Source organism: Mytilus galloprovincialis, chromosome 4, assembly GCF_965363235.1.
Source record: "Mytilus galloprovincialis chromosome 4, xbMytGall1.hap1.1, whole genome shotgun sequence".
In the NCBI taxonomy this organism is placed as follows: domain Eukaryota; kingdom Metazoa; phylum Mollusca; class Bivalvia; order Mytilida; family Mytilidae; genus Mytilus; species Mytilus galloprovincialis.
In genome coordinates this window covers 29,917,755-29,939,640 of record NC_134841.1, presented here as the reverse complement: position 1 = coordinate 29,939,640, position 21,886 = coordinate 29,917,755, and the positions used below count along the sequence as shown (strand labels likewise).

The following is a 21,886-nucleotide window of genomic DNA, read 5'->3' as shown; positions in this document are numbered from 1 at the left end:
GTCTTCAAATACCAGAAGATTCAAGAACGCATGTCATACCTGAAATTTTGTCAAAAATACTTGTCTTTCTAACTGCTACATTTTCACAATGCCTAAAATGAAGGAAAAACAGATGAAAGTTGTTGGTCATTTATGGTGGTACATTCATTTGATGTATACAAAAATTGCTCAGGAAAATACATTGTTTGCAGGGCAATTTTAGAATTCCTTTAGGACCCTCATGTTAAATAGTAATACATGAACATATTTTAATATGATTATTTATAATTCTAATGAGTAATCAATCAAAAGTTTAATTTCTATAAAAAAAACAATTAAGATAATAAGAATGCGTGAATGGTACTAAAAGATTTATTTGCCAATGCTGTTGTGAATACATCTAGAAAATTTGTAAAGACTTTTTTCCCCCAATAGAATAAATAAAATGCTTTGCTGAGCACAGCCTGATACAAATGCAGAGGTTGAACCTTGAACAGGTTGGGCAAATTTAGACACAATGTTTAAGCTTAATACTGTATGAATTTGGATTGTGATCAAATCTTTTACATAATATAGGTTTCTGACAAAAAATAAGTGTGGTCAAAGATCTTACAAATCTATTGTCCAATACTGTGCAATAGAAGATTTCTTCTTTAAACTTTAAAAAAAAAACAACAACTTGTTTTGGGCCCCTAATTCCTTGGGTGGCACTCCACAGTTAGGTGTGTAGTTTCGCATTTTGGCCCCTGTGGATTTTTCAAAGATGAGAGCTAGTGTGGAGTAAAAATCATTTTTGGATAGCTAATGATTAAAATAGCCTTCCTATTGGGTTTATATGACCATTGAGAGTATGTAATGTATGTAATATAGGCTGTTTTCTGTATGAGAGTCCGTGTTTGCATATCCATACCATACATTGCTGGTTCAGCAATTATTGTAATGGTTTTTTTCCAACTTTTTGTCGCACGAACTTTGTGATTAAATTCTACGAAAAAATGAGGTGAAAGACACCCATTTTTTATTTGATCATTAGAAGATGAATGTCAACAGTTTCTATAAAGGTATCACTCATGGGCCTTGAAATTCTAGTTTGATTCAAACTTTGGGGGGGATATGTGACAGTTTCACCCCCCTTTTTGCAATACTTTATGGTAAATAAATGCAGATTGTTGCCATGGATACACATTAAAGGAATTATATTTCATCCTTTTAACTTTTGAAAATCAAATCTATGGAAGATACTGATTACATACATATGCACATGTACAACACAAACAGTTAGGTTAATGTATTAGAAATCCAGGAATAGGAGATGATTAAACATTTTGTGGTTCATTTTTAATTTTATTTTCTAACTGTGGAGTGCTACCTTAACCATCAATCCCAAAATCAATCCAACCTTCCTTTAATTTTGTGGTATTGAACCTTCTTAAAAAATTTCATAGAGATTAATTCACTTAAACTGAAGTTATTATCCAGAAACCAATGTGTTTTCCGAAGATGATGACGACATAATACCATTATACACTCATTTATTTAAAAAAAAATTGCGGTTATATAAAAAACAAGAATCTGTCCATAGTACACTGATGCCCCATTTAAACTATCATTATCTATGTTCAGTGGACTGTGAAATTGGAGAGATGTGGTGCAGTGGTTAACACATCGAACTACAAGCACAACGGTTCCTGGTGCTATCCCCTTTATGATAAGGGTCTTCGGTGACTATTGTAAAACTACAATGGCATCACCTGCTTTTAATTCAACGACAGGACCAAATTAAACCATACTTGGCCTCAATCATGATCAGGGTTCCTAATTTAGTATTCATTGTAATTTAAATCTTATTTTCCATGATTTTCAAAACAACAGTAGATTCAAGTGAGCGACACAGGCTCTTGAGAGCCTTTTGTTTAGTTTGAATTATTAAACTTAAATTTCTTTAATATGTCCAATATGTCTTATTTTAATAAACATTTCCAATTTCTTAAAAAATTCAATTTTAACCCCAAAATCTACAATTTTGTCAAGTTCATTAATTATTTTTAACAGTTTTATACTTATAAAACATTAAAATAGTTATAAAAACACCTATTGTTATCATAATTTTATAAACATCTATTGAAATATTTTTGTTGGCGTTCAAGGAATAGGTAACATACAAAATGTTGGCATTAGAGGAAGACACCATTTTCGTAACAAGAGCAGGCTAATGCCGCTACTAGGCAGCACATGCACCCATAAACTTAACAAAAATCTTAAACTTATAGAACGTGCTAGTGATATCTTAGACCTACCTCACAAGGTAAATCAATTCCAATCAAGGTGTTTTTAAGTTGCAACTTAAATTGTATGCATCAGTCTTTGAGCCTCAAACACAAAGTGCAAACAGGCTCTTACATGTTCTTTATCTAGTTTTTTCTTGCTGTTAGTTCACTGAACCATGGGAACAAAATATGAAATTGCATAAAGCCTTTTTTAAGTTGACTGTATGATTACTCCAGCCATAACAATATCCACTGATTATTTTATTGCGAACCCAATTGTACCTTTCCATAGATTCACCTGATAGTTACCTGTTCATTTAAAATTTAGTCAGTTCTATTGTCCCATTGAACAAATACAAAAAGTATTGTTTTCTGTGTAGTCTATTCACTGAGACATTGAAATTCTTTAATAGTTATCACATAAGGACGCGGTGTGTCAGTGTAAGATCACCCCGATGGCCGGAGGCCAGAGGGTGATCTAACACTTGCACACCAAGTCCGACTGGGATAACTATTTTACATCCCAGCTGTTTTAGATTAGACAAAAAACCATTTACAATTCATAAAATCTAGTTTAGAACGCCACACAACCATAACAATATACTTTATATATTACTAAATGATGTATACCCTTTTTGACCCCCAAACACGACAAGTAGATATCAAACAATGTCAACTCGCCCCACTTGGCAATCGGCCCACATTATATCGCCACTTTATAAAAATAACGTCCCACTATATAGATAGTCTTTTACAAAGTAAAGCATGCATAACAAAAAAACTCAAACTTGGGTGATCTGGTAGGGTGATCCGGCTCAGATCACCCCTGTTAGAACAAAGGAGCTGGGAGGCATGCTTTCCTTTGTTCTGTAACATTTTGGCAGGAATGTCAAATCTACTATAAAACTTATAATTAATTATCAGAAACGACTATCTAGCAAAATTCACGTAGAAAAAATCCAGTGTATATGCTGGGATTCGAACTCAAGACCTTTAGCATATCCAGCCACAACACATACCACTACACCAGGAGGACTGGATACGAACTAACAGTAATTTAACATACTTAAAGGAAGCAAAATCTTTATATAAGTGGGGCGAGTTGGCAGACCTTTATTCAGTGGGGTTTAAACCTTTAAAACCTTTTTTCGTTAATAAGTGAGTTGTCAGACTGATTGTTCAATTTGATTTTACACTTTTTCAAAAGTAGGGCGAGTCGGTAAACAAGAGTTGGGCGATTTTTTTATAAAGTGGCGATATAGTATGGTCCGATTGGCAAGTGGGGCGAGTTGACATAGCTTGATATCTACTCATCGTGTTCGAGGGTCATAAAGGGTATACATCATATAGTAATATATAAAGTATATTATAATGGTTGTGTGGCGTTCTAAACTAGATTTCATGAATTGTAAATGGTTTTTCGTCTAATCTAAAACAGCTGGGATGTTAAATAGTTATCCCACACGGACTTGGTGTGTCAGTGTTGGCCACAGACCACAATTAATTCCTCTATCAGTTCTTTATAATGTTTTGTATCATTAAAAAAATTACACCATGCACTTTTGTTAAATTTTTGTGTGTGTAATGTATAGTCCTAGTCCAAATATATATTCAAAATTCAGAAAGATGGAAGCAATCACTTTTACAAATTTAGCCAATACACATCCTTACCCCTATTGACAAGTCAAGAGATGCTCCGAAAACTGTAAATATGACCTTTTTGCACTTGGCCTAATCACTCATTCCATATCAAAATCAGTTTAAATACAACATCCAAAAATTTATTTCACCTCTCTTCTTTCGTTTCCACCCAAAAAAATCTAAGAAATGAGTGGGGAAGGGAAAGAAAACAAATTAAGGAAAAATACACTCTAATTAAAAGGAACTATATTCATGGACAACGAAAAGCAGGGTCATTAATTGTGGACTTGGGCCTATTAGGGGCCTAAAACTTGACTAATTCTGATCAAACTTGGCATGATTTAAGCTTAGTATATTATAAAACAGTTTACAAAGTTTCAAAGCCATATGATACCAAATATAAAAATGTGGCATTTTTTATATCTAAACTTTGGGTGCTGAATTGTGGCATTGAATTAGGACAATTTCAACTATCAAATTTGAGCTTCTAAAAACCAAGATACCAAAACTAACACTTTTTGATGTCTCTATGTATAAGTTATCATTTATTTAAAGCAACAGATAGCATACTTCATGTATCAGACTTATGAAAAATGGCCAGAAGTTAATTTTATATGGGCCTGTGCCAAAAAATAGAGGTTTTCAAATAAAGTGAGGCCTTATATCAAATGTAATATTTTTCACTAACCACAATTTTCTGAAGTTGTTAAGTTATCAAAAAAACTTTAACATGTTATAAATGTACCTTTAATGGAAATATATGTTTCAAATAGCATAACACATGTGGATAAAATGGTCTTTAGCAATATCAAGCTTAAAAAAACTGGTTGTCAATTTAGGCCGTTCCCCACATTTGCATATTAAAAAGCATATAAATGATATGGGAGATGGAGATATGCTTCTTTTTGCTTAAATCTGTGCTTAGATATGACAAAACATGGAGCCTGGATGTAACAAGACTGTCACTTTCAACTATATATGTAGACAGTATGGTCTGATGCAAAGTTTATTAACTTTACTGTTTAAAACCTGAATGAAATTTAAGCCTCAAAAGGCCAATATTTCAACCACTAGCTATCCAACAGAAGAAAATAAAGGTAGTCTGTGAAACAGAAATGGTAAAACAACCAGTAATAAGTGTTTTTGATATAGATTCAGTGCAATCTGTTTAGGAATACAACTTTTAAGTGCATAGAACTTCACATTTCACCTGCTGCGCATACTGACCGTTAGACGTAGACTATTAAAACAGCACATTTTGCTCTCTTTTTAAGTTTTTATCTACTTTTTTTTGTGTTCAGAGTTCACAAATGAGTAAAACAACTAAAATAAATACCACAAACACAAATAGATATCAGAAAAAACCTGTCAGAGAGAAATTAAGCATGCTGATTTTGCAAAAATATTGAAAAAAGTGAAAAAGCTACATTTTGGTTATTTAACCTGAAAAGTGACTTTTTCACAAAATTTCGATCAAATGAAAGTGAAAATCATTTCCTCTCATGTAGTTTGACAAATTAATACCAATAGATCATTCAGAGGAGATGTTAAAGTAAAAATTCAAAATTTGCTGAAATGCATCTCTTAGGCCATAGACCACAATTAATTCCTCTATCAGTTCTTTATAACGTTTTGTATCATTAAAAAAATTGCACCATGCACTTTTGTTAAATTTTTTGTGTGTGTAATGTATAGTCCTAGTCCAAATATATATCCAAAATTCAGAAAGATGGAAGCAATCACTTTTACAAATTTAGCCATAACACATCCATACCCCTATTGACAAGTCAAGAGATGTTCCGAAAACTGTAAATATGACCTTTTTGCACTTGGCCTAATCACTCATTCCATATCAAAATCAGTTTAAATACAACATCCAAAAATTTATTTCACCTCTCTTCTTTCATTTCCACCCAAAAAAATCTAAGAAATGAGTGAGGAAGGGAAAGAAAAAAAGTTAAGGAAAAATACACTCTAATTAAAAGGAACTATATTCATGGACAACGAAAAGCAGGGTCATTAATTGTGGACTTGGGCCTATTAGGGGCCTAAAACTTGACTAATTCTGATCAAACTTGGCATGATTTAAGCTTAGTATATTATAAAACAGTTTACAAAGTTTCAAAGCCATATGATACCAAATATAAAAATGTGGCATTTTTTATATCTAAACTTTGGGTGCTGAATTGTGGCATTGAATTAGGACAATTTCAACTATCAAATTTGAGCTTCTAAAAACCAAGATACCAAAACTAACACTTTTTGATGTCTCTATGTATAAGTTATCATTTATTTAAAGCAACAGATAGCATACTTCATGTATCAGACTTATGAAAAATGGCCAGAAGTTAATTTTATATGGGCCTGTGCCAAAAAATAGAGGTTTTCAAATAAAGTGAGGCCTTATATCAAATGTAATATTTTTCACTAACCACAATTTTCTGAAGTTGTTAAGTTATCAAAAAAACTTTAACATGTTATAAATGTACTTTTAATGGAAATATATGTTTCAAATAGCATAACACATGTGGATAAAATGGTCTTTAGCAATATCAAGCTTAAAAAAACTGGTTGTCAATTTAGGCCGTTCCCCACACTTGCATATTAAAAAGCATATAAATGATATGGGAGATGGAGATATGCTTCTTTTTGCTTAAATCTGTGCTTAGATATGACAAAACATGGAGCCTGGATGTAACAAGACTGTCACTTTCAACTATATATGTAGACAGTATGGTCTGATGCAAAGTTTATTAACCTTACTGTTTAAAACCTGAATGAAATTTAAGCCTCAAAAGGCCAATATTTTAACCACTAGCTATCCAACAGAAGAAAATAAAGGTAGTCTGTGAAACAGAAATGGTAAAACAACCAGTAATAAGTGTTTTTGATATAGATTCAGTGCAATCTGTTTAGGAATACAACTTTTAAGTGCATAGAACTTCACATTTCACCTGCTGCGCATACTGACCGTTAGACTTAGACTATTAAAACAGCACATTTTGCTCTCTTTTTAAGTTTTTATCTACTTTTTTTTGTGTTCAGAGTTCACAAATGAGTAAAACAACTAAAATAAATACCACAAACACAAATAGATATCAGAAAAAACCTGTCAGAGAGAAATTAAGCATGCTGATTTTGCAAAAATATTGAAAAAAGTGAAAAAGCTACATTTTGGTTATTTAACCTGAAAAGTGACTTTTTCACAAAATTTCGATCAAATGAAAGTGAAAATCATTTCCTCTCATGTAGTTTGACAAATTAATACCAATAGATCATTCAGAGGAGATGTTAAAGTAAAAATTCAAAATTTGCTGAAATGCATCTCTTAGGCCATAGACCACAATTAATTCCTCTATCAGTTCTTTATAACGTTTTGTATCATTAAAAAAATTGCACCATGCACTTTTGTTAAATTTTTTGTGTGTGTAATGTATAGTCCTAGTCCAAATATATATCCAAAATTCAGAAAGATGGAAGCAATCACTTTTACAAATTTAGCCATAACACATCCATACCCCTATTGACAAGTCAAGAGATGTTCCGAAAACTGTAAATATGACCTTTTTGCACTTGGCCTAATCACTCATTCCATATCAAAATCAGTTTAAATACAACATCCAAAAATTTATTTCACCTCTCTTCTTTCATTTCCACCCAAAAAAATCTAAGAAATGAGTGAGGAAGGGAAAGAAAAAAAGTTAAGGAAAAATACACTCTAATTAAAAGGAACTATATTCGTGGACAACAAAAAAGCGGGGTCATTAATTGTGGTCTTGGGCCTGTTAGATCACCCTCTGGCCTTCGGCCATCTGTGATCTTACACTGACACACCGCATCCTCGTGGGATAACTATTAAAGAAGTCTATCACTCATCACTCATTGATTAATCTACCTGAGTAAGAAGTTTGTCTGCTAAATAGATAGAAATCACAGGTCTACCATTAAGAACGCATGTGATTTTGTGTTTATTCAATTTTAGTAATATTTTTTTCAATTTGTTTAAAATAAACACTAATTTAATCATAAAATGTTCATTTTTAAAAACATAAGTATTGTTCCTATCGAAATTTTCATTTTTTAGTTTTTGTTAAGTTATAGCATACTTTTAAGAAGGCCTTAATATAAATATCATCATTTTTAGGGTTTTTATGTCAAATGTTTTTTAAAATGTAGGAATAATGCTGAAAATTTTGTCAGAAATCATCTTTCATTTATGTTCACATAAGTGTTTACATTCAACAGATTGAATATACATAAATATAAACTCACATGCAATTTTTTATAATGGTAAACCTGTTATTTCTATCTATTTAGCAGACAAAATTTTTACTCAGGTATAAATTAATGAGTGATAGATTTCTCTTAGAAGAAATTCAAATGTCTCAGTGAATAGCAGAGTTTATAACAAAATCTATAGACGAACTAAGTTATCTGTTAAGAGTAACAAATATCAAAACAAAATCTCCTCATTTCTATACTAATAACTTGATGAAACAAACTTTTGAAAAGTTTGAAAATTTCTGTCAGTGTGAAAATTATATTAGTTTTCAAGACAAATATCCTTTGCAAAATTTATAAGCAGCCAAGAAAAAAATCCATGCCTTTATCTATTTCCCAAAATCATATGATATAAACATTTTTAGTTACAGAAGGAAAACTTACTTTGTATCTTTAAATGATGTGTTAATCCCGAATTCTTTCATCTGGTCTTCAATCCAATCACACCCATAGCCATATTGGTAATTAAGATAAAAACAACCAGGTCTAAGGTGATATGTCTAAAAATATAATATTTGTTCAACCCAAAACAAGCTTTAGTTTGTGGACTTATTTATAAATTGATAACATTCTATTTTCTTAATTTCTTTTGTGATGAATGGAAAAAATATGACTGCCTGTTCAAAGTCAGGAGCCTCTGGCCTTTGTAAGTCTTGTATGATTTTTAATTTTAGTTTCTTGTGTGTATTTCTGAGTTAAGTATGAGGTCCATTAGCACTAAACTAGTATACATTTTTGTTTAGGCGCCATCTGAAGAAGCCTCCGGGTGCGGGAGTTTCATGCTGCATTGAAGACCCATTGGTGGCCTTTGGTTCCTTTTTGCTCGGATTGTTGTCTCTTTGACACACTCCCATTTCCATTCTCAATATTTTATTGTCATAGTTTTGTAAAAGAATTTCAGAAATCTATGGTAATGAAGTGACAATATCGCATCAATTGATGGCGGAGGTATTTGAAATAATTTGGCAAAGTAGTTTCCGAGGAGAAGATTTTTGTAAAAGTTAATGACAAAAGAAGCTAGATGCCAGTGATGAGAAACCACCTTAAATGGTACATTGTAATCCACAGGGCTAAACAGTCAAACCATCCTCAAAACAAAATATCAAATATGATATAAACATCACTGGTCCACCAATAACTGAACTTAAAACTGACTTAGGCATCCACAAATGTGGTCAACCCTGTCACATTCTTTGTGCTTGTCCAAAGTTCAGAGCCTTTAATTCAGAATTTCACATGTTGTCGTTTGTTGATGTTATTATCATATTTGTTTTTTTATTTTGTGCATAAATCAGGTTGTCTTGTTTATGTTATTTCACATTTGTCATTAAGGGGCCGGGTCTTTTATAGCTTTCTATGCATAACTTATATCTGACTTCAAACAGAAATGGAATTTGCATTGTGACACTACTAGACCTAAAACAATTAATAATCAATGTTTAAAAGTCACCAATATACACTTATATCAAAATTTCAAGTGTTATTCGGTAATTATAAGTGTTTTTCGGATAATAACAGTGTCATTCATGTTTTATACCTTATATGTACCACATCTTATTTTAATATTGATAACCAACTCTAACAATTGCTGACTTCACAGATAATGCCAGAAACACCATGTCTAAGTCTTGTTACAGGCACACTTTTTAGGAGAAAAGAAAAATTCCTGATCATAGATCTGTGAAATACTTGTTCTGATTATCAAAATTAAAAACTATATCTCTTGAATTATTTTGTATTCTCAAAAAAAACCATATTATTTATATATCAGGTAAGCCTCAAATCTTTGTCCTTTTCACAAATCTATGTCCTTTTAAATATTGCATCATAGACTTTTCCAAATTTATGTCCTTTATTGTCTCAAATTTATGTCTTTTAATGTCTCAAATCTAGGTAATTTAATAACTCAAATCAAATGCCATTTTTTTCTCAAATCTATGTCCTTTATCAAAATGTGGTGACACAAGACATAGCAAGACATAAAAAAATATGTGTAGTTTCATTCTTGAATGCACATTATTATAATAACACTAATGATTAATAAAGTAACATGTATGATCTTAATGCCAATAATTTGTACACTGAATTATGTTGTGGTTGTTGAATGTTAATGTCATGTAACACAATGGATTTAAAACAAGAGGCTCTCAAGAGCCTGAATCGCTCACCTGTATATCAGAGGAGAAGGAGAAGATTTTTAAATGTTAGCAAACTTGATGAACAAATTGTGTGAAATTGTCTTTAAAAGGCAATAACTCCTTAAGGGGTCAGTTGACAATTTTGGTCATTTAACTTTCTTGTAGATCTTACTTTGCTGAACATTATTGCTGTTAACAGTTTATATCTATCTATAATGATATTCAAAATAATAACAAAATTTTTATTAAACTACCAATTCAGTGGGCCAACCCAACAATGGGTTGTTCGATTCATCCCAAAGTTTCAGGGGCTGATACATTTTAACCTAATGAACAGTTATCTCCATGTCAGATTTGCTCTAAAAGCTTTAGTTTTTGAGATATAAGCCAAAAACTGCATTTGACCACTATGTTGTATTTTTAGACATGGTGGCCATAGTTGTTGATGGATTAAAACTTCGGATACAATTTATAAACTATATACCCTAAGGAACATTTAGTTAAAGTTTGAATCCCGGCAAGGGAAAAACAAAAAATTTGCGAAAGCAAATTTACAGATCTAACATTGTTGGGTTGATGTTTAGACTAGTTGTATATACATAATGTACACAGCCATGTATCACCATCATTGCTGGTGATCCAATCGATAAATCTGTTGTAGAGTTGTCACTGACTCAGATGTACTTATAAATATAATTATTTTTTGTGACTGTATCTTGCATTAATTTGTAGGATCCTTTACTATAGACAATTGAGCTGATCTGTAACAATAAAATCTCCATGCCTTATATATCATGTACTGTAGTACGCCGCTAGATTAAAACTGACGAGGGAAGGTAACACACGGCCCTGAAAGCTTTATTTTGAAGCCTAGGTGGTCGTGTGGTCTAGTGCAGGCGATTTGGTGTCACAATATCTCAGTAGCATGATTTCAAATCCCGGCGAGGGAAGAACAAAAAAAAAAATTTGCAAAAGCAAATTTACAGATCTTATATTGTTGGGTTGATGCTTAGACGAGTTGTATATATCCCTAACATCACTGAAGAGACATTTATTGTCGAAATCCGGATCTGGTGTACTAAAAAAATATTGACACCGTATGTTTGTCTCTATGTGCTCACAGAATCAGAAATATAATATAAACTATATATCTGTATACACTTACGCTACAAATTTACAACTCAACTCCCAGTGTTTGGCTTTATGTGTTGTTCTTTTCTATCAATTCATGCATATTCAATAGCTACATTGTACATATGTAGGTGTGTCAATACTCAATAATTACAAGTTATTACACATGCACTGTTATGATTTCATTAACCAGTACTAAAAAGAATAAATCAACTTTAATTAAAAACATACCATTACTTTTGGTTTAATTAAAATATTTCCCAGATAAGCAATCACACCAAGTTTGACAGCATAAATTCCTTTCTTTGCATAATCTCCTTCTTTCCTTAGTTCCTTTTTGGCAATGAAGAGAGTTGGTCGAGTCTTATTAACAGATTCCAAACTGAGCAAACTGCTATTAAACTCTTCATCTGCTTCATCATTATAAAAAAGCAGATAAATTGTCCAGTAGTACTGTATATTGTTCAGTAAACAGTCTGACTTGATGGAAGTAGTGATCCTGACATCTTGCCTGCTCCAGTATTTACATATAGAATTCATAGTATCACCCACTCCTGAAACCATCAAGTTTATAGTGCAGTTCTGACCTGTACACCTACACAGTAATGCTACAATAAAGAAAAAGATATAAAAACTAAATGTTAGAAATTTTGTATAGACTATGCATAGAAAATTAAATTGTGTGTGATAAAATAGCTCTTGTAACATGCTTTCAAAATGAAACTAGAGGCTCTGAAGAGCCTGTGTCGCTCACCTTGGTCTATGTGCATATTTACACAGAAAAATTCATGACAAAATTGTGTTTTGGTGATGGTGATGTGTTTGTAGATCTTTCTTTACTGAACATTCTTGTTGCTACAATTATCTATATCTATAATGAACTTGGCCCAGTAATTACAGTGGAAAATATTTCCTAAAAACTTACAAAAATTAACAAATATTTATGAAAATTGTAAACAATTGACTATAAAGGGCAATAACTCCTTAAGGGGTCAATTGACAATTTTGGTCATGTTGACTTATTTGTAGATCTTATTTTGCTGAACATTATTGCTGTTTACAGTTTATCTCTATTTATAATAATATTCAAGATAACCAAAATCTGCAAAATTTCCTTAAAATTACTAATTCTGGGGCAGCAACCCAACAACAGGTTGTCCGATTTGTCTGAAAATTTCAGGGCAGATAGATCTTGACCTGATTAACAATTTTACCCCAGTTAGATTTGCTCTAAATGCTTTGGTTTCAGAGATAAACGCAAAATCTACATTTCACCTCTATGTTCTATTAGCCATGGTGGCCATCTTGGTTGGTTGGCGGGGTCACGCCACACATTTTTTAAACTAAATACCCCAATAATGATTGTGGCCAAGTTTGGTAAAATTTGGCCTAGCAGTTTCAGAGCAGTCCGATATGCGGTTTAAATAGAACAAAAGAAATAGACCTCTTGTGTTTAGAAGGTAGAAAAGTGTAATGAACTTTGTATACGGTTGTCAAGATGTCACAAAAGTTACTTTCCGTAAAGTCATTATAAATATTTGCATTCACGTTGTTTAATTTTCATATTGTACAATTGTTCACAACAACCATAAGTCAAGCTGTTACGTCATTTAGGGGGTCTCCTTATAAACTGCTACTTTTTTTTGCTCGACATAGAAAAAATCTGGGAAAAATTACAAAAATTGAAAAATGAATTGTCAATCGTGTAAGACCATTCCCAAAGTGGCACACCTAAATTTGACATTTGGACGCAACTTCAAAGTTGCATGTTATATGACAGGGTTTTGTTAATTAATTTATGCATCGAACACACCCGTCCTATATATGTAACATCACATGACCTTTAAGTGATTAAAACTATTTTTTTAAAATAATATTTGCATGCTTGACATGTTTTTTTCTTAAACAATTACAATTACACCGACAGTCATAATTACTGTATTATTTAAAAAAGTTTTGTTACACATTTTGTTACACCTTAGTTATACAGTAACCCGGATTGGTTGACTATTGTGAAGTTGAGTTTTTGGGGTAGCAAGGATTTATATCGTTGTATTCCTTTTGTTTGTGTTAACCAATTGTCGTTCGGAATTATTTTTTATACATCATTTATTGATCTAGCAATTCTTGTAATGTAGTTTGCGTCTTATTTCTTGAGTGTCATATTTTGGCTATGTTTGTGTTCGATCATACAGTATAATATGTCGGAAGTTGCCCACAAATGGATTTTTTTTATTTCTTGTGACTCTTTGCGCCTTATTTGCTGATTGCAGTTGGTTTTTTGTTTTGTGTCATGTGGAGATATGGTGTTATTTTGTTTTCCTTTTGATGTGTTTGCATCTTAAATTGCGAAAGTTATTTCATGATCTCTTTTGTGTTATATTTTCGATACATTTTTAGTCTATCTTATAGCATCTTACATATGTCCGACGACATAATGTGATACTTTTTTTGTTCGCCAATATTATTCATACGATTCATACGATTTGAATTTACTATTTATATCTTATTTTTTTCTTAATAGTATACCTACAGTCAAAAATTTGCAAGACATTAAGAGTCTTTACTTATTTAACAGTTTTACATTAGACTCAATTTTATTGTAGTAATTTTCTTGAATAACCGTCCCACTGTTAGTTGTATGTTAGTTCTTCACAACTCAGAAACAGATTCAAGGATATCAAAGTTCCCTTATATGACTTTTTACTGTATACAGTAGCTCACTCTATTTGTCTCATACATGCTCACTATTACAAGTCTGTCAAGTACTATAGTAGTACACCGTTGTCTTCATATTTCATGTACAACACATGCGTATATATATATATACTACTCGAGTATGAAACCTGCAACAATACTCTACCAAAGCAAGCCAGGAAACAATCCATCAACAAGGAAGTAAATTAATCCTTTAACTTCAAAGGGGGTATGGTTTTCTTGTTTGAGCACGAACGTTTATTGTCCGCCTCCATCAATCATTTTTTTTTCTTTCAAAACTTAACACTATAAGGTTTTAGAAGATCAGAATTCATAATATTTAGACAGTATTTTTTTTAATGAATCTTACCCCTCACTGTTTTTCACAATTTGAAGTTCCCGTATGTAAATAACCAGCACAAAGACTTTCATTATTTTTTTTTTTTTTTATTCATTTGAAGACTTACATTGCACTGTTAAAACTAATATTCAGTGGCGGATCCAGAATTTTACATTAGGAGGGGGGTGGGCGCTGACTGAGCTTAGGAGAGCTCGCTCCAGTCATGCTTCATTGAATCCCGTATGTTTAAGCTAACAAAATTTTCCGACTAAAGTCCCCCCGCTCGAATCTGCCTATATTCTTGAAAACGTTGTTCTTATATATACTTACCTTCATGTCATGTCTCAAGTCTACAGTCTCTGCACCGAACACTAACAATCGACCAAGCTGTTGATAAGACGGTGCTTAAAAGAGCAGGGGCTTGGGTTAAAATTGTACTTACTAGACAGTCTTTGATAATCTGTTACAGTTGTGTCCAAGAGTTAGTCCTTTTTTTTTGCTTTTAATATAAACACGGAACTATTATGATGTTATGGAAAATATCGAGTTTGCTTGATATTGACAAATCAAAAACTCAAGTCACATGGTAATGTTTGGGATGCTTAAAACCTTTGACACATTCTGCAAGTTGAAAAAAGAATATACTAAAGACCTTTTTGGGATGTTAACATTTACGGTTGACTGGCATATTTTATGTAGAATGTACAACCTGTTTCATTAAAAAAAAAAATGATGATTCTAAAAAAATAACCAAAATTAAGCATATATATGCTCTTTTAACTGTTCTTGAACAGGGCTACAATTTAAAAAAAAAAAAGGTTCAGATTATCAAGTTCTTTGAAGAAGGAGAAAGGGGAAACCAATGGCACTGCTATATCATCTCAGAAATTATATAAACTATTACCATCACTATTGTAAGGCTATATAAAGGATGCATTTACATCTCTTCTGTTATGGATACGTTTGACAAATTCTGTATATAAAACTAGAGGCTCTAAAGAGCCTGTGTCGCTCACCTTGGTCTATTAAACAAAGGATGCAGATGGATTCATGACAAAATTGTGTTTTAGTGATGGTGATGTGTTTGTAAATCTTACTTTACTGAACATTCTTGCTGCTTACAATTATCTCTATCTATAATGAACTTGGCCCAGTAGTTTCAGAGGAGAAGATTTTTGTAAAAGATAACTAAGATTTACAAAAAATGGTTCAAAATTGACTATAAAGGGTAATAACTCCTAAAGGGGTCAACTGACCATTTCAGTCTTGTTGACTTATTTGTAAATCTTACTTTTCTGAACATTATTGCTGTTTACAGTTTATATCTATCTATAATAATATTCAAGATAATAACCAAAAACAGCAAAATTTCCTTAAAATTACCAATTCAGGGGTAGCAACCCAACAACAGGTCGTCCGATTCATCTGAAAATTTCAGGGCAGATAGATCTTGACCTGATAATCAATTTTACTACATGTCAGATTTGCTCTAAATGCTTTGGTTTTTGAGTTATAAGCCAAAAACTGAATTTTACCCCTATGTTCTATTTTTAGCCGTGGCGGCCATCTTGGTTGGTTGACCGGTTCACGCCACACATTTTTTAAACTAGATACCCCAATGATGATTGTGGCCAAGTTTGGTTTAATTTGGCCCAGTGGTTTCAGAGGAGAAGATTTTTGTAATAGATTACTAAGATTTACAAAAAATGGTTAAAAATTGACTATAAAGGGCAATAACTCCTAAAGGGGTCAACTGACCATTTCAGTCATGTTGACTTATTTGTAAATCTTACTTTGCTGAACATTATTGCTGTTTACAAATTATCTCTATCTATAATAATATTCAAGATAAATAACCAAAAACAGCAAAATTTCCTTAAAATTACCAATTCAGGGGCAGCAACCCAACAACAGGTTGTCCGATTCATCTTTAAATTTCAGGGCAGATAGATCTTGACCTGATTAACAATTTTACCCCATGTCAGATTTGCTCTAAATGCTTTGATTTTTGAGTTATAAGCCAAAAACTGCATTTTACCCCTATGTTCTATTTTTAGCCATGGCGGCCATCTTGGTTGGTTGGCCGGGTCACGCCACACATTTTTAAAACTAGATACCCCAATGATGGTTGTGGCCAAGTTTGGTTTAATTTGGCCCAGTAGTTTCAGAGGAGAAGATTTTTGTAAAAGTTAACGACGACGGACGACGACGACGGACGACGGACGCAAAGTGATGGGAAAAGCTCACTTGGCCCTTCGGGCCAGGTGAGCTAAAAAAACAAGTTCCTTTTGTGGCATAACTTTATTCATATAGATTATTTCTCCTACATATCTTTATATATTGCTTTCTTTAGTTCAAATTGGAATCTCAGATAAGCATCTGGTACTTTAAAACCTCTCCTCTCTGTTCCATGTCTCTGGTCGACTTGTGTACTTCAGAATAATTCCTGGCTGTCAGATGTATAGCAGAACTTTCACACAACTTCTTGATAAAACTGCTGTCTTACTCCCTTTTCGACACTGCAAACAAAAAATGGAACAATTAAAGAGGGGGCTGCAACCACAAGTTCCCTGTACAAACGGATCGGAACTAAAGAGCTCTTTCCCGGATCTGGCACTGGATTTATACATCAGATGCGTCACAAAATATAAACATGTTATTAAATATACTAGAATATGAAATAAAGAAAAATATAAATAGAAAATGTTGAATTATCATTTATGTCTACAAAACCACAAGATCCTACTTAATTGGCCATGTTTTCAAATCATATCAAATGTTTTCATTGGTCTTCACTTGTTAGAAAAATGCACTTCACTTGTTAGAAAAATGTACTGAAGTTATTGTTAGCTAAATTATCAATGTTAGGTTATTGCATATTCTTCAGAGCTGTATCTTGAACTAATGATGAATTGAAAAAGAGGGGATGGTTATACGTACTAAACATTTGTCTGTATTTTCAACATGTCTAACAAACATGTGAGAAACATTAGTTTTAGAATACGAAATATTTCTCATTCTGTAAACAGATATCAGTTTTTTCATTTTAATTGTTTTACATTGTCTCATTGTGGCCTTTTATAGCTGACTATGCGGTATCGGCTTTGCTCATTGTTGTAGGCCGTATGGTGACCTAGAGTTGTTAATGTCTGTGTCATTTGGTATCTTGTTGACAGTTGTCTCATTGGCATACCACATCTTCTTTTTTATATTGTTGGTTATTTGTGATATCTTTCCGATGCTGTAGTCAACGAGCGTTTAAAATCAAGGTATTTGTGCATTGAAGCGTCTACATGATTCGGAAACAAAATGCTTTGCCACACGATTTGTTTGTGTGCAAGGGTGATCTTTTTTAAAAATAAAAAAAAACCTGAAGCATCTTTCAACCGGCTGATTGCATCTATATTTGCTTTGTGTCTAACCTCTGTTCCTGTTTAAAGGATACAATCTTAAAGACTTTGAGTAAAAATGGCCCGACTCATGCTTTAAAATCTATCTACTTTGTCTTTGAACAGGTTGGGCACAAGTCAGGAAATGTGGGCCCTGTTTTCTGGTGTAAAACAAACCCAGTTTAAATGGGGTTTCCTTTTTTTCATTTCTGGCATGAAAATTACAAAGGGGGACGTTATAACTGCATCAGTAGAATTCGTAAATACTTATTAAAAGCATTTTAGGAAATACAAAACATGAACATAAAGTGAAGCCTTGTTTCTTCTAGAACTCGAAAAAACATACAAATCTTTGTTTAGAAATCAATTGACCAAGCTGCATGATCCAGGTGTAACTGAACATAACTGAATTATGTTCACTTCTATTGAAAAAAATTATTCATTGAATTTTAATTTCCAAGTGATTAACATACCTGTATCTTTTTGTCATCTCATAATTGATGATCAAGGTATGAATTGGTGAACAAAGGAATTGTTTTGTTGTGAGTTATGCATCAAATTAGACTTGAAATAAGCTTGATTTTTTAACTAAAAAAACACTTGCTATCATTAAGCATTGTTATCACAAGTAGAATGTGCGCTTTTATAGATTTCATTACATTAAATGAATAGGGAAAAAAAGGAGGTCCTTGTATACTGTTTTTTTTTAACACCAGAAAACTGGGGTGTCCACTGAATTAGAATACAGGGAATACCCCACTTTTCTTGACTTGAGCCTTACCTGTTAAATTTTGTACAAATTCAATATAGAAAACCATATCAAGAAATAAAATAAAATAATTTGCCTACCTACCTAACAACCTCAGTCGGGAGAGGAGAAACAAAGATATTTTTAATGTTGGCCCAATGTTGAACTGTTCAACATTGAAAGTAAACAAAAATTCGATAAAAAATGTTGAATGTAAATGATATGAACCTCCGGTCTTATATTAAAGGACAATATATAAGACTTCTGAGGTTCATATCATTTACATTCAACGGTTTTATCGGATTTTTTTTTTACTATGAACCGTTCAACATCAATAGTAAAAAAAAATCCGATATAAAAACGTTGAATATAAGTGATATGAACCTCTGAAGTCTTATGCAATAGCACCACGGTAAATAGAATAATTGAAATTCAGTTAATTGAAAAATAACATTATCTCCCCTGGAAATGCTTAACAACAAGACACAAAAAACTGCTACCTTTCTTTGCTCTATATCACATAATTATGAAAACACATTACATAGATAGGGAATACTGTGCTTGTGTACACGTTTGAATGTGCAGGTGGCACACTCAGAATGATCGTCTCTAGATTTTTTTTTTAAATTCGTCCCGGCCTTTCTGGGTTCACGTAGCAACATGTTTCTTTTCTTCCTAGCTATTTCTGATTATGAATTAATCCAAAACATGCATTTATCCCAATGCAACAACTATTAAACAACTCACCTATACTAATGGCGATCGTCTAATTCCTAGGGGATTCCTTTAATCGTACCTTTCTTGACGACACCCATCGTTGTAGCGTCTACCATTGGAGGTAGCGAAATTACATGATTTGACAGGACTGATAGAAGATTTTTGTAAAAGATTACAAAAATTTACGAAAAATTGGTAAACATGGACTATAAAGGGCAATAACCCCTTAAGGGGTCAACTGATAAATTTTGTCATGTGACTTTTTCGTAGATCTTATTTTGCTGAACATTATTGCTGTTTACATTTTATCTCTTTCTATAATAATATTCAAGATAATAACCAAAATCTGCAAATTTTCCTTCAAATTAGTTATTTCGGGGCAACAACCCAACAACCGGTTGTCCGATTAATTTGAAAGTTTCAGGGCAGATAGATTTTCACTTGATGAACAATTTTACCCCATTTCAGATTTGCTCTAAATGCTTTGGTTTCAGAGATAGAAGCCAAAATCTACATTTCACCCTATGTTCTATTTTAAGCCATGGTGGCCATCTTGGTTGGTAGGCCGGGTTACACCATACATTTTTTAAACTAGATACCCCAAAGATGATTGTGTCCAAGTTTGAAATAATTTGGCTCAGTACTTTCAGAGGAGAAGATTTTTGTAATAGATTACTAAGATTTACGGCCCTTCGAGCCAGGTGAGCTAAAAATGGGGTCACCAAATATGTTTTCTTGTTACATATTAAAATAGGTAAATTCCAAACACTTTCATTATGAAACTACTTTTATCAGGGTTATCTCCATTTATTTATGATTATGAGTTATCTCCCCTTATTTTGCAAAGTTAAAAACTCACCTTGGTCTATGTTAATATTAAACAAAGGATGCTGATGGATTAATGACAAAATTGTGTTTTGGTGATGGTGATGTGTTTGTACATCCTACTTTACTGAACATTCTTGCTGCTTACAATTATCTGTATCTATAATGAACTTGACCCAGTTAAGTTTCAGTGGAAAATGTTAGTAAATTTACAAATTTTATGAACATTGTTAAATATTGACTATAAAGGACAATAACTCCTTAAGGGGGTCAATTGACCATTTTGGTCATGTTGACCTATTTTTAGGTCTCACTTTGTTGTACATTATTGCTGTTTACAGTTTATCTCTATATATTCAAGATAATAACAAAAAAAGTCAAAATTTCCTTAAAATTACCAAATTCAGGGGCAGCAACCCAACAATAGATCTTGACCTGATAAACAATTTGCCCCATGTCAGATTTGCTCTAAATGCTTTGGTTTTTGAGTTATAAGCCAAAAACTGCATTTTACCCCTATGTTCTATTTTTAGCCATGGCGGCCATCTTGGTTGGTTGGCCAGGTCAACAGAACCAGCATTGTGATTGTGTTGCCGATGCAATGGCAGAATGGTATTAGGCTTCAGTACCATGAGAAGACTTGAGAAATACAATTATAATTTTTATAATTATATTTATATTTGAGAATTGAAAGTTGAAAAAAAAGATTAAAACATAAAAATGTAATTGTATTTATTTTTGTATTTTTTCATTTAAAAAATATCATGCAAGTTACACAGACAGTGTTCCTTATTAATCTAGCTCAACCCAATACACATTAGAAATTTGTTTTTCTCTAAGTCTTAATTATTTTTTTCTTCAAATTTATATTTATCATATATTGAGTTTCAAAAGTTGATTTTAAACTGCTGAAAATATGATTTTTGTGAGGTCATGTTAAGTCCCAGGAAATTGTGAGAATGCAGGATTTTTCACGATTAACACCAAGCAAGCAACTATTAATATTGTCTGTCATGTCTGTTTTATGATGTAGTTTTGCATAACACTATTTTTATCACTGGCAGGATATTTTAACCATAGATTTTACACAGATTTGAAAATCAACTTTTTTATAAATATTTTAGAAAAAAATCTATTTAATAATGTATTTACAAATGTGTTTTCATGCTTTTAATTAATATTATAAAGACATAAATTATTTATTTATGAAAATCTTTAATTTTTTTTGTACTGTACTATTAATGCTTGATATTGTGATAAAATTCTTTTAAATTATTATTAAAATTTTTTTGTCTCTACTAATCACATCAATGAACAGTTTTATTCAGTGCCGGCTAAATAGCAAATTTGTTATTTTGCCGATGCCGGTCAAATAGCCACTGCCTTTTAAATATTTCTTGTCTACATTTAAACCCCTTCTCTTATGGAATCAAGACCATTAATTCGTGCAAGTAATTCAACTGTGTAACTTGATTTTTTTTTGTCATTTTATACAACTTCACTCACACATCAGGAAACAAATCCATTCTATTCTCATTTTTAGAGTTTCAGCATCCAGAAGATGAAAAGGCGGGAAAGAAAATGTCGGTTATTCCCCTTTGCTAGAAAAGATGGATAACTTTTTTTAACATGAGACACTTTTTTATTCGTTCGTCGCTTTTTTGCACGTCCCCTCTATGCAAAACATAAATCTATCGAGTTAGTGACAAACACGCACCTTGGTCCACCTTGTT

The 21,886-nt window shown here is 32.3% G+C and overlaps 1 protein-coding gene across 1 annotated transcript in view; it reads right to left on the bottom strand.

Annotated features, from left to right (window-relative positions):
- The window catches only part of LOC143071835 (polycystin-1-like protein 2), a 48,127-nt gene extending 26,298 nt beyond the window's left edge, over nt 1-21,829 (bottom strand). The window contains exons 1-4 of the mRNA XM_076246439.1: nt 21,660-21,829; nt 11,669-12,045; nt 8,553-8,668; nt 40-92 (exon numbers count right to left, since the gene is read on the bottom strand). Of these exons, the coding sequence (XP_076102554.1) occupies nt 40-92; nt 8,553-8,668; nt 11,669-12,045; nt 21,660-21,690 (577 nt within the window). The 5' untranslated portion in view covers nt 21,691-21,829. The remainder of the gene's footprint in view (nt 1-39; nt 93-8,552; nt 8,669-11,668; nt 12,046-21,659) is intronic.
- Nucleotides 21,830-21,886: the final 57 nt, after the last annotated feature.